Genomic DNA, 15,115 nt, shown 5'->3' with positions numbered 1-15,115 from the left:
CTCTCACACTCACCTCGCCTTCCTCCCCATAACACCTACTGCCCCTCAAAGACCCCTCTCTTCCCCCAATCCCCCCCTTCTGGCCTCCTTCACCTCCCCCCATCCGGCGTCCAGCCACCACCACCCCCATTCTGAAAGCCACAGGTCCCCCTGCTGGGAAGGGCGCCAACGTCCGGGCAGCCCTCCAGGGCCTTCCCGGTCTCCCCACCCGCCCCTCTGGGGGCACTCGCTCCCTCCCCCGCGTCCGGTGCCCGCCGCGCCCGCTCCGGGAACCGTCGCGGGGAGCCGGCCGGCTCGGTCCCAGGAGGGGCAGCGGCCAATCCGGGGTTCCAGGTGGCAGGGGCCGCAGGCCTTCGGATGTGCTCTCGCCCAGGGGCGGGACTCGAGAGTCGCCGAGCCTCAGTGCCCCTCCTGCTGGCACAGAGACCTCCCCCCACCCCCGCAGCCGTCCTGCCTACGCTGGGAAACCGGACCCTCCCTCGCAGCTCCGGTTTCCCGAAAACTCCTGACTTGCAGATACTAAGAATGGCTTTCTAGACCGTCTTCCCCTTTTGCCCCTACGGCAGAGTTCTGGCTCGGAGCCCTCACCCATTTTAGACCCCAGCCCCTTCCTCCCCCGCCTCCTAGGAGGTAGGAGTCCAGGCCCTCATCCTTCTCCATTTTCCTGGACCCAAGAATCTGAGCCCCAGACCCAGAAGTCCAGGCCCTGCTCCCTCAGCGGGAGTCCTCGCCTCCAGCACGCCCTTCCTGGGACCCGGGTGTCTGAACCCCAGGCCACTTCTCCCCAGGGACCTGGCATTCAGCCATCTCTCCTGGTCCAGATGTTATTTCTCACCCTTCAGAACTCGCCCCGGGAATGTGGGGCAGCCAGGGAGGGCCGGGAGGCAAGTCTGATGCCTCCCACAGCCTCCTGGGAGTCTCTGGACTCCTTAAAGAGCTCCCTCTGGGGGCCCACCTGTCCTCCCTAGGGCCCTGAGGGACAAGCTGCCTCCGAGGAGCGAGGAGCGAGCGAGGAGCGAGAGGAGGTCTGCTGACATGCCTGAGGCAGAACCAGGTGGCTTTCAGGACTGCCCTCCCTGGGGGGAGAGGCGCTCCCCTTTTCTGAATGGGGGCTAAGGGCTCCTCTGTAGGTTTGGGAGAATGGGATGTGTTCTCTGTGTGGGGAGGGGTTCCCTTCCTTGTGTGGGGTGGGGGGGGTCCCATATCTGTGTTGGGTGGGTGGGTCTCCTTCCCTGTGCAGTGAGGGTGTTCCTTTCTCTGTAGGGATTTGGGGGGGCCCATCTCTGGGTGCAGATGAAGATTCTCTGAATTTGAGTCCTTTTTCTCCATAGGGATGGGAGTGCTGTGTACGTAGACCAGGGAGTCTTTGCATGGTGATTGGGGTCCTCTACCTTTGGGGATGGAGTCCTCTTCATAGGGAGCGGGACGCTTCTCTGAGTGAGGACTGAGTCCTTTCTCTGTAGGGGAGTGGAGTCCTTGTGTGTATAGAAATTAGGGGGTCCTGTCTCTGTGGTGAGGAGAGCTCTTGTCTGTATAAGGAATTCTATAGGAATCTGGGCTTCCCCATGAAGGAATTAGGGGGCCCTCTCCATATAGGGGCCCTTTATGTGACCCTTTATGTGCAGTTTGATGCTCTTCTTTGAATGGGACAGGGGGCATTTGTTTACATGGGGATGCTGCTTTCTCTCTCTGAAGAACTGAACAGAAGAGATGCAAGTCCCTGGGAGGGACCCTCCTCCTGGGGTGTCCAGACTGCTGGCATCAGGCCAACCAGGCTGTGGAGTGGGGGGTCCAGGCCCTCACTGCAGCTGGGGTGCTGGTGGGCCAGGAGCCAGTAGGCAGGGCAGGTGAAAGATGTGGTCAGCACAAGGTGTCCGGTTTCCAGCCCAGGGAAAGAGCTAATTATACCCCCAGGACCCAAAAGGTCAGGGCCTGGTGGCCTGAGTGGATGGGACATGGCTTGCCTGGGGCAAGGGGAAACCCGATAGCTGAGACTCTCAGGATTACAGATAAATTTACACATGAAGGGGCAGGACTTCTGGATCTGAGGGAGGAGGGGGCGGGCCTGGACTCCTGGGTTTTGGAAGAGGAGAGCACTGAGCACTTGCTCAACTGAGAACATCTTTTACCTCGCAGTAGCCAAAAAGGCCCCCAAAGGCAAAGAGGCTGCCAAACCAGCTCCCAAGGAAGCCCCCCCTGAGGAGGCTCCTGTAGAGGCCCCCAAAGGTGAGACAATGTTCCTGTGGGATCTGCAGAACCTGGCTCTTCATCCTCCAGGCTCCCCTTGCCTCTCTGCACCCACCCTGCTCTCTCTCCTTTAGCCCTACCTCCAGAGCTAATCCATCCTTCCCCTGCTCACAATCCTCCATGGCTCCCCAGTGCCTCCAGGTTAGAGCCCAGCCCCTCAGCCTGGCCCTCAAGCCCCCCGGCGACTGGCTGATTCATCTCCGAGTTCTGCCCAGCTCTGAATGCCGCAATCTATCTCCACACCTCTCCTACCCCAAAGCCGCATTCAAACAATCCAGTCCACCTCCCTCCAGTTCACAAATGGGGAAACTGAGGCCCAAAGGGGTGGGGGAGACTGGCCAAGGTCATGCAGCCACCTGGGTGACACATGGTATTTCCCAAGTCAGGAGAAGCCACTTTGCTCCATGCTTTGGCATTTGAGCAGAGGGACCCTCACAGGCTCTAAGCCCCACTCCTTAAGTGGCCTGCTGCCCCTTCCCCAGCCTGCCTCAGATCCCCTAATCCTGTCTCCTGAGCAGAAGCCCCACCTGAGGACCAGTCTCCCACTGCTGAGGAGCCCACTGGCATTTTCCTGAAGAAGCCAGACTCTGTGTCGGTGGAGAATGGTGAGGGGGGATGAGGGAGGAGGGGTTGGGGACCAGGACTCCTGGGCCTGAGGGAGGAGGGGCTGGAGGTCTGGACTCCCGGGTTAGATGGAGGAGGGGGCTGGGGACCAGGGCTCCTGGGTCTGAGGGGGGAGAAGCTCACCGTCCTCTCTGTAGAGTCTCATGGTTCTTGTCCGGCCACTCCCTCCCATCCCCCACCCCCCATCCAGGAAAAGACGCGGTGATCTTGGCCAAGGTGAACGGGAAGGAGCTCCCAGGGAAACCCACCGTCAAGTGGTTCAAGGGGAAGTGGCTGGAGCTGGGCAGCAAGAGCGGGGCCCGATTCTCTTTCAAGGAGTCCCACGACTCGGCCAGCAATGTGAGGACCCCGTGGGGACACTGGGGGCATGTGGGCTGGGGATGGAGGTTGTGCAGCCCCCAATTCTCAGAAGGCCTGTTGCCTGAGGCCTGGAGCCCCTGTAGATGGAAAACAGGACCTCTAGGGAGAGAGGTTGTGCGGGGCTGCTTGGCGGAGATTGTGGGGACGGGCTGGGAGAATGTTTGGGCTAGGGCAGGGTGCACTTGACCGGTGTGTGCATTCCCAGAAAGGTCTCAGGGGTCAGGGATGGGGGCCCCCCAGGGGTAAGGGTTGTCCAGTCATGCGAAGAGACAGCTGGCTCCTCCAGTGGAATCAGGGTGAGGACCCAGAGAGGGAGATGTGCGCTGGGCTCTGGGGGGTGTGGGGTGGTGCTGGGGAGGAGTCACCCGCACCCACACCCCTGGCCCCGGCCCCCAGGTGTACACCGTGGAGCTGCACATTGGGAAGGTGGTCCTGGGGGACCGCGGGAGTTACCGCCTTGAGGTCAAAGCCGAGGACTTCTGCGACAGCTGTGCCTTCAACATCGATGTGGAGGGTGCGCTGGAGGGGGTGGGGGGTGGGGAGCAAAGGGTTGTGGGGGGGCAGGGCTGGGGCAGATGTTTCAGTCTGGTGTAGGAGAGCATACAGATGTGGGGGTGAGATTGGGGAGGAGGGAGTAGATGCAGGGGTCAAGGCCTTCAAAATTGGGAAAATAGTCCATGGGCTTAGACCATGAGGAGGTGTGGACTCGGGGGTGAGAGGGAGCAGAGTTTTGGGTGCCCACTTGAAGGCTGAGAAGGTGAGTTAAGTAGATCCCAGGGTCACAGTGCACAGGCTTGAGAAGGTAGCCATAAAGGCTTGGGAAGCGAGGGTGTCCAGGTTTAGGGCGAGGGCGCACAAGCTTGGTGGGAGGCTATTGCAGATTTGGGGGAATATGTGTGGACCCCTGAAGGTGCACAGGCTCTGGGGTCTACAGCCCAGGATGTGTGGGGCTTAAATATGGAGGACACAGGGAAGGCGGTTGCCCATGCCTGGGGAGAAGAGCATGCTGGCCCAAGTGTGAGGCGGGACAGGCTACTTGGGAGTGGTGCGGCAGCGAGGGCAACAGGTATCCACGTCCAAGTGACAGGGTGTGCTGATCCAAGACAGGGGGCCTGGGTGGAGCTTGTGCAGGCCTGGAGGGGCACTTTTGGTCTTAGATCAGGCCTTGCCTCCAGCTCACCTTCTGTCCCATCATCTCCTCTCCTCAGTGCCCCGTCAGGATGCCTTTGGGCAGGGTCTAGAAAGCTTCAAGCGTTCGTAAGTGATCCTGGAGCCTGGGAAGAGGTGGAGGGGGGTGCTGGTGTCTGCTGGTGCCAAGGACTATGGGAGTGTCTCCCCTGGGAGGGGGAGCTGTGGGAGAAGGGAGGAGTGGGGAGACACTGAGGTCCTGAGGGCACAGGACCTCTGTGGGGTTCACACACCCTCTCAATGGCCACAGGGGTGAAGGGAAGGCAGAAGATGCGGGTGAGCTGGATTTCAGTGGCCTGTTGAAGAAGAGGTAAGCCTACCCCACCTGGCCTAGAGAGGGGAGATGGGACTCAAAGAGGAGAAGGATGGTGGGTGAGGCTCCACTGCCAGCTCTGGACTCCCCATTTCCCCCTCCACAACCTCCTGCGTCTACCCATTCCCCACCCACCTGGCCATCTGTCCATCCACCTAGCCACCATTTACCTACACCTTTACCTACAACCGCACCCACTCAACCATCTGCTGGCCAGTTTACCTACCTACCGACCCTTCAATCCATCATCCTCACAGCCATTTTTCCTGTTCACTTAGGCTCTAATTCATTTGCACATCCCCCTGTTCACCCAGCCAAATACCCATCTATCCATTCTGGGGAGGGGGGGTCCACCCATCCACTCACCAATCTCATCCATCCATCCAACCAGCTACCTATGTATCCATTGACTAATCTAACCATTCACCTACCTGCCCATTTGCCCATCCATCTGCCCACATATCCATTCATCTACGCGCCATCTTCCCACCTGTCCCTCCACTCATCTGCCATTACACTCAGCCACCCATTCAGGAACCCATCCATTCATCCATCACCCACCCACCCCATAATCCCATTTCCTGCCTATGGAGGCACCATCTATCCACCTTTCCATCACCCATCTTGTCTATCATCCATCTTTCTTCCCACCTGTGTATCTGTCTGCACCTGCATCTCTCTCCCAACTGAATCCATTATCCCACGTGCCTACTGAGCCAGGCATTCCTTTATCAACTCTTCACCTCTTTAATGACACACCCATCCAACCAGATAGCTCTCTCTTTGATTGATCTATATGAAATTGCTGTTCTTTAGGTAAAAATGATTGGATATTGGCAATTTTATAGTGTTCAACATGAGGCTGGTCCGTTCTCTTGGTTATTCATTATCTGCTGGTCTACCCATCCATTCCTCTACTCATTCATCTATCCCCATAACCAAATCTACAACAATCCCATTACTGATAGATTCATCTCTTTGTCTTTACCCAGACAACCACCTGCCCGGCCATCTCCCCTCAACATATCCAATCAATTGCCTACCCAACCATTTGCCACCAACTCATCAGTCCATCCACTCACCCAGTTATCCTCCATCCACCCATTCACCTATCTCCACGCCACCCATCCTCCACCTACCCACCCATCCATGGACCCACACATCCATCACCTTAGCCATCCATCAAGCCTTGACCCATGTCTGTATTAATTTCCAACCCAATGCTCTGTACATCATTCCAAATATTAATATGTCCCCTGTTTCCCCACTCATCTCTCCTTTCTTTGTTCCCTTCCTTTCCTTCCTTCCTTCTTTCTAGAGATCTACTTACTTTCTCACTCAGCAAACATCTTCTGAAGCCTCCTGTCTACCAGGCCGTGGGCTGAGATCAGTCCTGACATTGAGTCATGGATTGGTTTGGGGAGATGGGTCTGGTCCAGCAGGACATAGAAAGAGACCAAGACTGTTTAGTGTTATCAGAGAGAGGGTCCCCCAGGGGCCTTGTGAGAACCCAGAGGGAAGGCAACTCATTGCCTGGGAAGACCAGGAGTGACTCACAGAGGAGGGAGCTTTGGCACTAGGTCTGAAGAGGAGTCCAACAGGAAGGGAAAGTAGGGAGAGGTCATCTGGGCAGGGAAACATTTTGTGCAAAGGCTGGGAGGCAGGAGGGGCCTGGAGGGTTCAGGAAAGGCAAGTAACATGCTTGGGTGGTTGTGGGGGTGGTGATAACATGGTGGGTGGGGTCATGACTATCAGCTGAACTGCTGGGGCTTCCTCCTGATGGCAGTGGGGGACCCATGGAAGAATTTTGAACAAGGAAAGGGTGGCATCTGATGTGGAAGTTAGGAATACCCTCCTGGGGCCATGTGGGGAACAGGCTGGAGGGGAAGAGGCAGGATGGAGGCTAGGAGGTCAGGGAGGAGGCTGAGGCCATGGCCCAGGCAGAGAGGAAAGGGGCACCAGGCCCAGAAAGAGAAAGCGGCACAGCAAGTGGGTGAAGGTGGAGGGAGCACTTCACCTTCTAATCCTAACTGCCCCTCCACCGCCCCCCCCCCCCCGCGGCCCCTGCCCGCTCTTCCTGCCCTCAGGGAGGTGGTTGAGGAGGAGAAGAAAAAGAAGAAAGATGATGATGACCTAGGCATCCCCCCTGAAATTTGGGAGCTCCTGAAAGGGGCAAAGAAGAGCGAGTATGAGAAGATCGCCTTCCAGTATGGCATCACTGACCTCCGGGGCATGCTGAAGCGGCTCAAGAAGGCCAAGGTCGAGGTCAAGAAGAGTGCAGGTCAGCACCGCTCTGAGGGGAGGTGGGCCCTGCTGGGGGATCCCATTGTCATGGATATTGGATGTTTGCATCCTGGACCTATCTCTTGAAGGTCCCAACCTAAGGAGTAATAGAGCCCTGTTGTCATGGGAGGCTTCCTGACATTGACCTTGGAGAGCCCATGGTCTGGGAAGGGAGACGTGGCAGCTCTGGGGGCGGCCAGGGCAGTGAGAACCTCTCAGCTCCATGCCCCCTGCATCCCTCAATCTCCAGCCTTCACGAAGAAGCTGGATCCAGCCTACCAAGTGGACAGGGGCAACAAGATCAAGTTGGTGGTGGAGATCAGTGACCCAGACCTTCCCCTTAAGTGGTACAAGAACGGCCAGGAGATCAAACCAAGTAGCAAGTACGTGTTGAGGGACAGTCCCTCGGCTGGGGGCGGGGGGGATCTGAGTACCAGAGAGGCCCCAGGTATAAGGCTGACCACTCTTAACCCAGAAAGAGCGCTCCCTCATCCATATGAAAAATGCAAATACCTCAATAAAAAAAAATTGACAAAGGAGCAGCGCCTGGCTGGCTCAGTCGGCAAAGCTTGTGACTCTTGATGTCGGGGTCATGAGTTCAAGCCCCATATTGGGTGTAGAGGTTACTCTTAAAAAAATCTTTAGGGGCACCTGGGTGGCTCAGTTGGTTAAGCATCTGTCTTTGGCTCAGGTCATGATCCCAGGGTCCTGGGATCGAGCCCTGAGTTGGGCTCCGTGCTCAGCGGGAAGTCTGCTTCTCCCTCTCCCTCTGCCCCTCCTCCTGCTCATGCTCTCTCTCTCTAATAAATAAATAAAGTCTTTAAAAATAAATAAATAAATAAATAATCTTTTAAAAAATTGACAAAGGTAATGAAAATAGGAATTTGGTTGAGAAGAAATCCAAATGGCCAATATGCTGTGGAATACACATTCAACCTTACAAATAACAGCAAAACAATAATAATAATGCAAATAAATAATAGTATTTCTGCTCTCCAAATGGGCAAAGACTTTCCAAAATGATAAAACCCAGTGCTGGAGACGACATAGGGAAATGGGTACACAAATGCTGCTGGTAGGAATGGTACTTGCTAAATCTCTGAAAGGGCACTTCTGAGGGATTTATCCTAAGAGAATTATCATGGTTGTGCATATTTAGCTGTAAGGATGTTCACTAAAGCATTTGCTATTTTAGCAAAAAATGGAAAACAACCAAAATGTATGATTCCTTACTAAAGGAATCTTTAATGTGTAGTCACTAAAAAAGAGATCCTAAAATACATAATATGGGAAGCTGGTCAAGATTAGCAAATAGGAAGAAGCATGGTTCCCATTTCTGCTTCACAAAATGTTAATCTACGTATGTATAGATAAAAAGATTGGAAAGACAGAGGCCAAAATGTTTGCAACAGTTATCTCTTGGATGGGTTCTAGCTTTATTATTTTTTTCTTGGTTGTGTGTGTGTGTATTTTTAAAGTTATTTATTTATTTAAGTAATCTCTACATGCAATGTGGGACTCTAACTCAGGATCTCCAAGATCAAGTGTCAGCATGCTCTTCCTACTTAGCTAGCCAGGCACCCTGGCTGTGTCTTCTAAGTTTCTCATCAGGAGCATGTTGGATAAAATAAAAAGTTAAGTTAGTTAAGGTACAGGTTAAGTTGCTGTAACAGAGTCCCTAGGTTACATTACTTTAAGTGAGAGAGAAATGTATTTCTAACTGATTGAGGCTGGTAGGTTGGCTCTCTTCCTAGAAATTGTTTGGGGACCCAGGTTCCACATTTTTGGCTGCACCATTTCTTGTGGCATTGTCCTCATCTGCAAGATTGAAGCTGGGTCATGGGTACATCTGTGACTGGCAGACAGGAAGGGGGAAGGAGAGAAGTCCAGAGCAAGCAACTCAAAGGTGAAAATGACCTAGCAGTTATGCATGTTGAATCCACTCACATTCCATAGGCCCAAGTTCAGTGGTGCACCATCCCAGCAGCAAAGGAGGCTGGGAAATGTTGTCCTCTAGGTGGGTACCTATGCGCTACTGCTAAATGGAAGGGAAGGATGGATATGGGGGGGCAGTTAGGATTTCCGCTGTGGTTACTTAAATACTAGAAATTAGACCATCTGTCCCCTCCCACACAATTTGGCTCGGAGAGGGAGTGACTTCCCTGAGAACTGGTGGGCAGATCTACCCCAGGGCTGGGATCTCCTCCAGGCTCTAGGCTGAGATAAGATTTTTGCACCAGGCACGTGTTTGAGAACGTTGGTAAGAAGCGAATTCTCACCATCAACAAGTGCACATTGGCGGACGATGCTGCTTATGAGGTTGTTGTCAAAGATGAGAAGTGTTTCACCGAGGTCTTTGTCAAAGGTGAGGCTGAGATTTGGGGAGTGGGGCTCTGGAGCGGGTCCTGAAACTACTGATCTCCTGTCCCTCCATGTCTCACAGAACCTCCAGTCCTGATTGTCAAACCCCTTGAGGACCAGCAGGTGTTTGTGGGTGACCGGGTAGAAATGTCAGTGGAGGTGTCAGAAGATGGTGCCCAGGTCATGTGGTAAGTGACTTTTGATCCCTGAGCTCCATACAGGTGCCCACAGCTTCTTTGCCTCAGCTCTGATGTTTATGAGCCCTCTTAGAGATTCTGGAAATTTACCCAGTAGTCACCAGGAGACCTCAGCCTTTCTCTATAAATCCTGACCTTCACCCATGACCTCTTTCTGGAACTTCTGACCTCTACCCATCTCATCTTCTTCCAGGTCCTTTTCCTGATCCCTGCTATTTCAGATTCATTTACTCATCCATTCAACCAACCATCCATCCTTTGGTCCGTCCACTCATGTATCCATCCATGTATTCATCAACCCATCCATCAACCCCATCCATCCACCCATCTATCCCATTGGTTCATCTGTCCAATCAACCATTCATCCATGTATTCATCAACCCATCCATCATCCCATCCATCCACCCATCTATCCCATTGGTTCATCTGTCCAATCAACCATTCATCCATGTATTCATCAACCCATCCATCACCCCATCCATCCACCCATCTATCCCATTGGTTCATCTGTCCAATCAACCATTCATCCATCTATCCATCCATCCATCCATCCATCCATCCATCCATCCATCCACCCATCCATCCACTCACCCACTCACCCACCCATCTCCTTATCCATTCATCCATCCCCACATCTATTCACCCATCCAACAGATATTTATTGAGTACCTATTATATGATGGCACTCTTCAATGTATTGGAGATATAATGGGGAGAAAATATATCAACATGTCACCCACCCTCTTATAGTTTATAATCTGGTAAACTTCTGGGGTGTATGTGTAGGAGACAGAGACATGCGTTAGTCACATCATCACATGAATAAATACAAAAGTTCTATTTTGGCAAGTGTTTCAGAGGAGCACTAACTGAAGCTATAACCACTTTTTAATAGGAAGAAGGGACTCAGGAGGTCAGGGAAGACTTCCTGGAGGAAGTGGCAATGGAGCTGAGATTTGAATGATGAGGAGGTAGAAAAGAAGTGGGAAGGGAGGAGTTTCTCAGGCAGGGAAGTACCATTTAGAGAGGCCACAATATTTGACATCTCTCTGGGACCCCAGGACTCCCTCCATGCCCTGACATCTCCCAATGACCTTTTTGTGTCCCTTGACCTCCAGCCGGGACCTTGCAGCATCTCCCTGTGGCCTGTGACTTCCTGTGACTCGCCATCCCACCTGTGACCCATCTATTCAAGATGCTTCTGCCAACCTGAATCTCTCCTCCCTCCTGGGACCCTTCTGAGCCCTGACCTCTGCTCAGGACTATCTCTCTGGCCCTCACCCTCTGATATCCAGACCCAGGGCTATGCAGGTCCCTCACTTCTCCCCTTCATGTGCCCTTCACCTAGGATGAAAGATGGTGTGGAAATGACGCGGGAGGATTCCTTCAAGGCTCAATACCGCTTCAAAAAGGATGGGAAGCGTCACATTCTCATCTACTCGGACGTGACCCTGGAGGATAGGGGTCACTACCAGGTCTTGACCAACGGAGGCCAGTGTGAGGCCGAGCTCATTGTGGAAGGTACGGGGCCTCCAGGTGGGGCGGGGGTCACACTAGGTCATGCTTCTCACAGCTCAAAATTGCTCAGGCCCTGGGGTGCCTGGCTGGCTCAGCTGGAAGAACGTGTGACTTGATCTCAGGGTCGTGGGTTCGAGCCCCAAGTTGGGGGTAGAGTTTATTAAATAAATAAACTTAAAAAAATTGCTCAGGGGTGCCTGGGTGGCTCAGTTGGTTAAAGTCCAACTCTTGGTGTCAGCTCAGGTCATGCTCTCGGGGTCCTGGGATTGAGCCCCGTGTCAGGCTCTGTGCTGAGCATGGAGTCTGCTTGTCCCTCTCCCTCTGCTTCTCCCTCTCCGGCTCTCTTTCTCAGATAAATTAATAAATAAAACCTTTAAAAAAAATTGCTCAGGCCCCAAATCTTGCAGCTGTCCCTGACTCCTCTCTTGGCCTCCCACCCTGCCTTCAGTTTACCAGCGAGTCCTGGCAACATCCCGCTCAGAGGATATCCAGGATCTGACCACTCTTCCCCACCTCCGTTGCCCTCACTTGCCCCAGGCCTCCACCCCTCATGCCTGAACGACAGCAGTGGTCACTGGGTGCCCTGTTTTCATGGCCGCCCCCTCCCCCACTCACACACACCAGCCAGAGTGATCCTTGCAGAATGTAAGTCAGATGGTGGAAACTGAGCACACCCTGCTCTCTAGGGCCCAGGTCACTTTCCTGTTATGTAAGATGTCACCCTCTCTACCAGGGGAAGCTGGCTGAAGGCCACAGGGGACTCCATGCACTGCTTTTGCAAACGCTTGTGAGTCTATAATTCCTTAAATATAAAAAACAAACCCCAAACTAAGGTATTTATGAGCCAAATCAATTATGGTATGTCCGTATGTAGCCATAAAAAAGGACAGTTTGAAATGTACTGATACGGAAGGATTTCCAATATACTGTATTGTTAGGTGAAAAAGCAAATATGTTACAATTTGCAAGGAGGGGAGGAGAGGAAGGGAGGGAGGGAGGGAGGAGAGAAAACATATATACCTGTTTGCTTTCATAGTGATAGACTAAATGGATAGTGCCCTTGGAGAAGGGAGGATTGGAGGTGGGTAAGTGGGAGATATCCCCTCTACATCTAAATCCATTTCCTTTATTTTTTAAAAAAGATTTTATTTATTTATTTGAGAGAGAGAGAGCACAAGCAGGGGGAATGGGAAAGGGAGAAGCAGACCCCCACTGAGCACAGAGGCTTGCAGGGCTCGAGCCCAGGACGCCGGAACCATGTCTTGAGCTGAAGGCAGACACCTAACCGACTGAGCCACCCAGGCACCCCCATTTCCTTTATTTTTAAACCATGTAAATGCATCATTTTGTTAAAAAAAAAAAAAAAAAGTAAGTCAGATCCCAGCCGTCTTCGCAACACTCTCTAGTGATTCCTGCCTCGCTGGAGTCTGCTGTGGGGTCCCCAAGGTCTGTGATCTGGCCCCGTCTGCCCCTGCCCATCTCATCTCCTACTACGTCTGCCTCGATCATTGCACGCTGGTCTCCTCGCTGTTTCCCACACCAAGCCTGCTCTGCTCCACAGGGCCTCTGCACATGCTGTTTCCGCTACCTGGGGGACTCTTCTGCATTCTCACATGGACTCTTCCCTGTCTTCGGGCCCCATCACTCCCTCTTATACACTTATGTGTTTCCCTGTTCACCGACTGTCTCCGCACTAGAATATGAGCTCCATAAGGCCAGTGGATGTTTCTGGGTTGTTCATAGCTATATCCCCAGTGACTGGAACAGTGCTCGGCACAGAATAGGTGCTTGCAAATATTTGTGGGCTGACTGGAGTTGTGATGGCCCCATATCCTTCTCTCCCTGTCCAGAGAAACAGCTGGAGGTCCTGCAGGACATTGCGGATCTGACGGTGAAGGCCTCGGAACAGGCCGTGTTTAAGTGCGAGGTGTCTGATGAGAAGGTGACAGGCAAGTGGTACAAGAATGGGATCGAGGTGCGGCCCAGCAAGAGGATCACCATCTCCCACGTGGGGAGGTGCGGAATAGACTGTGGAGGTGGCTGGGGGTGGGGCGGGGGGGGCGTGTGTATCAGTTAGCTATACTGATGGAACAACCATCCCTATACTTAGTGGTTTAAAGGGAAAAGGATGTATTTAATCATGAGTCTGCGGGTTGGTTGGGGGCTGGCTGATCTAGGATGGCCTTTCTCAGGCCTCTGTGGTCAGCTGAAGGTCTGCTCTGCTGGTCTTCTGGGGCTCCGTCAGGACCTCGGCCAGGACACCTGGGCTGCCTCCGCTCTGGTCCATGTGACATCTTATCCTGGCATATGCATGGGGCAGAAGTAGACATCCCGAGAGAGAGCAGAAGCAAACAAGGCCTCTGTGGCCTGGGCTGGGAATGGTCTCCGTGTCACCTCTGCCGTAGTCTCTTGGGCGAAGGAAGCCACAGGCTGCAAGGTCTTATCGCAAGGGGCATGGATACAGGGAGGGGAGAACCTGTGGCCGTATTTGCAAACAGTCTCCTACAAAGTGGGGGAGACATCTAGCTGGAGAAACAAGGGACTGGAATTCAACAGGTAGCACAGGGACATGTAAGAGAAGCACCTGGTAATCTGTGGGATATGGAGAGCCACCGTGACGCCAGAACAGCGTGCCTGAACACACGTGCGCCCCAACACAGTGGTGATTGCATTTCCTGACCATAGCTCTTGGCAGAATGTAGGCTTTCTCCGGGTTCTGTGTAAGGAACCCTGCCTGCCGGTGGTGTCGATAATTCTGAGAATGAATCCTAACGCTTATAGGGCATTTATTATGTGCCAGGGAGATTTTTACTTGCTTTACAACAACCCTGGTGTAGATTGTTATCATGATATCTATTTTATAGATGAAGAAATTGAATGCACAGGGAGCTTAGGTAACTTGCCCGAGGTCACACAGTTAATAAGTGGCAAAGCTGAGATTTGAACCCAGATGATAGCGTTTCAAAACCCAGAATAAAAATGGTGGTCATGGGGGGGGTGGCACCTGGGTGGCTCATTGTGGAAGGCATCTGCCTTTGGCTCAGGGCATGATCTCGGGGTCCTGGGATCGAGCCCCGCCTCGGACTCCACACTCAGTGGGGAGCCTGCTTCTCCCTCTCCCTCTGCCCCTACCCCCGCTCGTGCTCTCTCTCTCAAATTAAAAAAAAAAAAAAAATGGTGGGCATGGGGACGTAGATTGCATTGAAGAGGGTGTTTCTCCAGGCAGCTGTCTGGCTCATTCGGAAACATGTGCGACTCTCGATCTCTGGGTTATGACTTTGAGCCCAGATTGAGATGGTAGAGATTACTTAAATGAATAAACTTGAAAAAAAAAAAAAAGGTGTTTCTCCATGGTGATCCTCAGGGTGACCCACCTGACCCCTGCCTTGTCCCCCCCAACCCCTTAGGTTCCACAAGCTGGTGATTGATGACGTCCGCCCTGAGGATGAGGGAGACTACACATTCGTGCCCGATGGCTATGCCCTGTCCCTCTCGGCCAAGCTCAACTTCCTGGGTGAGGATGCCCCTCTGTGTTCCCCAGGGGCCAAAGCACCCACCTTCCAGACCCCAGGGCCCAGATGCCCTCCTTCAGGATTAGGTTTCCCTAATGTGTATTAGGGGTGACAGCAGGCGTCTGCTGATCTCATGGGAGGTGTCAGATGAGAAGATGGAGGGAGAGAGCACTGTATATTCTGAAGTGTGTCCACCTGGGAGGAAGGGCACTCATGGGCCTGGACCCATCCCCAGCCCCCTAGGTCCCTTGCTAGGTGATGCCAGACCTTCCCTATAGCCTCTGCGGCGGGAGGGTGGGATAAGCGGCCCACTGGATTTAGAGCTAACAGAGCTGTCTTCTCTGTCCTCCAGAAATCAAGGTGGAGTATGTACCCAAGCAAGGTAAGGACCAGGGGCTGCTGTGGTAAGCTGAGGGTCTGGACTCCTGGGTCTGAGGGAGGAGGGGGCTGGGGGCCAGGACTCCTGGATCTGAGGGAGGAGGGGCTGAGGGTCTGGACTCCTGGGTCTGAGG

The 15,115-nt window shown here is 53.3% G+C and overlaps 1 protein-coding gene across 1 annotated transcript in view; it reads left to right on the top strand.

Moving 5' to 3' along the window:
• Positions 1 to 881: 881 nt before the first annotated feature.
• MYBPC2 (myosin binding protein C2) overlaps positions 882 to 15,115 on the top strand; it is a 24,201-nt gene continuing 9,967 nt past the window's right edge. The window contains exons 1-15 of the mRNA XM_032387958.1: positions 882 to 1,054; positions 2,137 to 2,226; positions 2,766 to 2,852; positions 3,062 to 3,210; positions 3,628 to 3,745; positions 4,440 to 4,488; positions 4,670 to 4,729; positions 6,820 to 7,013; positions 7,266 to 7,398; positions 9,256 to 9,380; positions 9,459 to 9,564; positions 10,922 to 11,094; positions 12,942 to 13,107; positions 14,499 to 14,605; positions 14,956 to 14,985. Of these exons, the coding sequence (XP_032243849.1) occupies positions 1,036 to 1,054; positions 2,137 to 2,226; positions 2,766 to 2,852; positions 3,062 to 3,210; positions 3,628 to 3,745; positions 4,440 to 4,488; positions 4,670 to 4,729; positions 6,820 to 7,013; positions 7,266 to 7,398; positions 9,256 to 9,380; positions 9,459 to 9,564; positions 10,922 to 11,094; positions 12,942 to 13,107; positions 14,499 to 14,605; positions 14,956 to 14,985 (1,606 nt within the window). The 5' untranslated portion in view covers positions 882 to 1,035. The remainder of the gene's footprint in view (positions 1,055 to 2,136; positions 2,227 to 2,765; positions 2,853 to 3,061; positions 3,211 to 3,627; positions 3,746 to 4,439; positions 4,489 to 4,669; positions 4,730 to 6,819; positions 7,014 to 7,265; positions 7,399 to 9,255; positions 9,381 to 9,458; positions 9,565 to 10,921; positions 11,095 to 12,941; positions 13,108 to 14,498; positions 14,606 to 14,955; positions 14,986 to 15,115) is intronic.

Source organism: Phoca vitulina, unplaced genomic scaffold, assembly GCF_004348235.1.
Source record: "Phoca vitulina isolate PV1807 unplaced genomic scaffold, GSC_HSeal_1.0 scaffold52, whole genome shotgun sequence".
NCBI classification, from domain to species: Eukaryota; Metazoa; Chordata; class Mammalia; order Carnivora; family Phocidae; genus Phoca; species Phoca vitulina.
This window is presented reverse-complemented; position numbering and strand designations above follow the sequence as displayed.